The 3,368-nt window shown below is 37.7% G+C and overlaps 1 protein-coding gene across 1 annotated transcript in view; it reads left to right on the top strand.

Annotated features, from left to right (window-relative positions):
• LOC101983107 (ankyrin repeat domain-containing protein 20A4-like) overlaps positions 1 to 3,368 on the top strand; it is a 92,494-nt gene that overhangs the window by 71,932 nt on the left and 17,194 nt on the right. Inside the window, exon 15 of the mRNA XM_005366942.3 lies at positions 279 to 357. Coding sequence (XP_005366999.1) covers positions 279 to 357 — 79 coding nt within the window. The remainder of the gene's footprint in view (positions 1 to 278; positions 358 to 3,368) is intronic.

Genomic DNA, 3,368 nt, shown 5'->3' on the forward strand with positions numbered 1-3,368 from the left:
ATATTGGAGAGCAGTACTTTGTCTGATGTGGGGTTGATGAAGCTCTCTTCCCATTTAGTAGGCTGTCTTTTTGTCTTAATGACAGTGTCCTTTGCATTACAGAAGCTTCTCGGTTTCAGGAGGTCCCTTTTATTTATTGTTGCTCTCAGTGTTTGTGCTACTGTTTATTTAGAAAGTGGTCTCCTGTGCCCATGCATTGAAGACAACTTCCCACTTTCATTTCTATCAGGATCAGAGTGGTCAATTTAATTGAAGTCTTTAATCCATTTGACTTGTAGGATGCTTCAACAGACACCCCCCAATCATCCAATATGGACATTGACGAAGAAAAAAATGTACTGAGGCATCTAGAGAAAAGTAAGTAGTACATTTTAAAATATACTTGCAATTTACAATGTAGGTATGCAGAACAGAACCCTATCTGTTATAAGTAAACAAAATATTATCAACTGAATATACAGAAAGCAAAAGAACGAGTATAATGGTGATAATGCACACAAACATTATAAATCTGTGCACTAGGTAAAATGTAAATTGTCAGTGATGGAGTCCTTTCTCCTACATCTCCCAAGTTTCCATATTTAATTAGCATTATCTTCAGCAATATATGAGATAAACCTGAATATTTAAGTATATGGGTCTCCCCCACAGCTAGGCAGACCCCCGAATTAGTCAAAACTACACTTACACCCTTGTTTTCACACAGAGATCCTTTAATAAGCAGAAAAGTAAAATTAAATATTTCCACTTAATTCAAATTATTGCTTGGGAAATGGAAAATAAGTATTTTCTCATTTCTAATTTGTATTAATTATAACAAGGAATAGGGTTTCCTTTTTGTTTTTTTTTTCTTACCTATATGGTCATTATACTTTCCTTAGTGAAATATGTGTACTTCCTAACAGAATATGTCATGGAAGACCAGAAGCAGACTTCAGAAGAAGAGCAGAAACAGGATGGTGGTAGAAAAAATAAAAGGACATTCGTAAGTAAATGCTTAAATTTACATTGCCCACTTTATATTGTTTCCCTAATAATGTTTCATAGGACACATGAGGTTAAATTTAATATATCTTTTAGAAAAAATACATCAAAAATAAATGTTTGTTGAAACAGTATTGTTCTTTATTCTTTCAAACTTCCATTCACCACTGACTTCCTCAGTCTGGTACTCATCAAACTTCTTTCTCATGGCTTAACATCTTTTAAAATAATTATTAATAGCCCACTCAGTCCAATTAGGGCTGAGTGTCTGTGAATGTTTGTGAGTACACCTACTGGATCTGAACAACCCGCCAGCAGCCACAAGCCCTTAGATAAATGAGTCTCCTCCTTTCACAACCATCAGTTGCCAACTGCTCCTCAGCTAGTGCTGGGGCCTTGGGAGACACTTGCTCACTCATGCTGGAATCTTGATTGGCTTGATCACGTGCAAGTCAAGTGTAAGACAACAACTACTTTGAGTTTGTGTGCATATCAGGTATGTCATGTCCCCCAAAAGAGCATTGTTTTGTTTCCTTTTTAAGTTAATTTTTTATTTCTTTGAAAAAGAAAACAAACTATCTTTTCTCATTCTATACATAACAATCCAAGTTCCTACTCCCTCTGCTCCTCTCATTCCCTCCACATACCCCTCTATCCCACCACCATTCACTCCTCAGAGAGGATAAGACACATTGCTTTGGGGAAGGTCCAAGGCACTTCTTACTATATCTAGGCTGAGCAAGATATCCTTCCAAAGAGAATGGGTTTCTAAAAATCTAGCACAAGCTGTAGGATAAATCCTGGTGCCACTGTCAGTGGCCCCTCAGTCTTCTCCATCCGTGCAACTGTCAACCCATTCAGAGGGACTAGTTTGGTCCTATGCTTATTCCTTTCCTGTCTAGCTAGAGTTGGTGAGCTCCCATTAACTCATGTAAACTGTTTCAGTGAGTGAACCCATCATGGTCTTGACCTCTTTACTCATATTCTCATTCCTCCTACTCTTCAACTGGAATTTGTGAGCTCAGTCCAGTGTTTTGGTGTGGGTATCTCCCTCTGTTTCCATCAGTTTCTGGATGAAGGTTCTATGGTGATATTTAAGATATTCATCAGTCTGACTACAGAGCAAGTCAAGATCGGGCCCCCTTTTCTTTATTGCTTAGGGTCTTAGCTGGGGTCGTCATTGTGGATTCCTGGGATTTTCTCTAGAGCCAGGTTTCTTGCTAATCCCATAATTGCTCCCTCAGTCAAGATATCTCTTTCCTTTCTCAAAAAGGGGCACGGTAATGTACTTCTGTTTAAATTAAAACTCATATTTTTTTCTGACCATTCCTTCTCATTTTTTTCATGAGCTTTCAGTAGTGGGAGGTTAATACAAATGACCCATCCGGATATAGATGAGCCCTAATCATAGCCTAATGTTATCATGTTGACTAATCATGATAGTCATTAACCACTGCATTAACCACAACACTATGTAAAAAGTATTCTCTGAACAAAGTTGACAGTAGAGCAAACTATGAAAATAAACAGGAATAATAATACCACTAGTTTATTCTTTTTCTATACCATATGACTATCCCATACATAAGCTTTTGATCAGGTTTACAAGATCAGACATTAAATCCATTCTGTGGGGCAGGTATCACATCTATCCATAACAAGTTTGGTCATTTATATAAATACTATGCAACCATTGTGCACAGTTTTCCTGGATAGTCAGTGCTGTTATATGAAAGGTCCAAGGCTGGACAGAACCTGTGTTTCACCACCAGTGAACTACAACTTTTATTGTGATGAAAGCCAGAGTTTCCATGTCAATTAGAGATTGCATTCTAAATATTTCATAACTAGACTGTGTGGTGTCTTCAGCAAAGGGAGGCTTACCACTTAGCTATGACAACTAACCATAATGTGTAGTCATAGCTTGTTTTGGTGGAGGTGGAATGGAGGCCTAACTGACCAATAATTCATAAAGAGGTGTCTTGTCCATGATTCTTGAAGCATCACCAAAAATCTCATGTCTTCTGAGGGAAGTAAACACATTCCAGGTACCTTGAATAAGCTCTATTTTCTCATCTTTTAAATCAGTTTGCAAAATTGTAACTTCCACAAGACTTCATAGAACCTTATATTACCCTCAGTTACACGTTAGTCCCTGCTCTGACTTATTCTTCTACCTTCATGGACACTTAAACCTTACCCCAGTGTTATTTCTTGTAACACTGCATTCTTCTTCCCCACAATATATTTTGTTTAATTTGTAAGATCATAGGTTTCTTTTTTATTTATTTATTTATTTTTATTGAGAAAAGGAAAAAAAATTCCGCCTCCTCCCAGCCTCCCATTTCCCTCCCCCTCCTCCCAACCTTCTCCCCCTCCTCCCA

This window comes from Microtus ochrogaster, unplaced genomic scaffold (assembly GCF_000317375.1).
Source record: "Microtus ochrogaster isolate Prairie Vole_2 unplaced genomic scaffold, MicOch1.0 UNK14, whole genome shotgun sequence".
NCBI lineage: Eukaryota > Metazoa > Chordata > Mammalia > Rodentia > Cricetidae > Microtus > Microtus ochrogaster.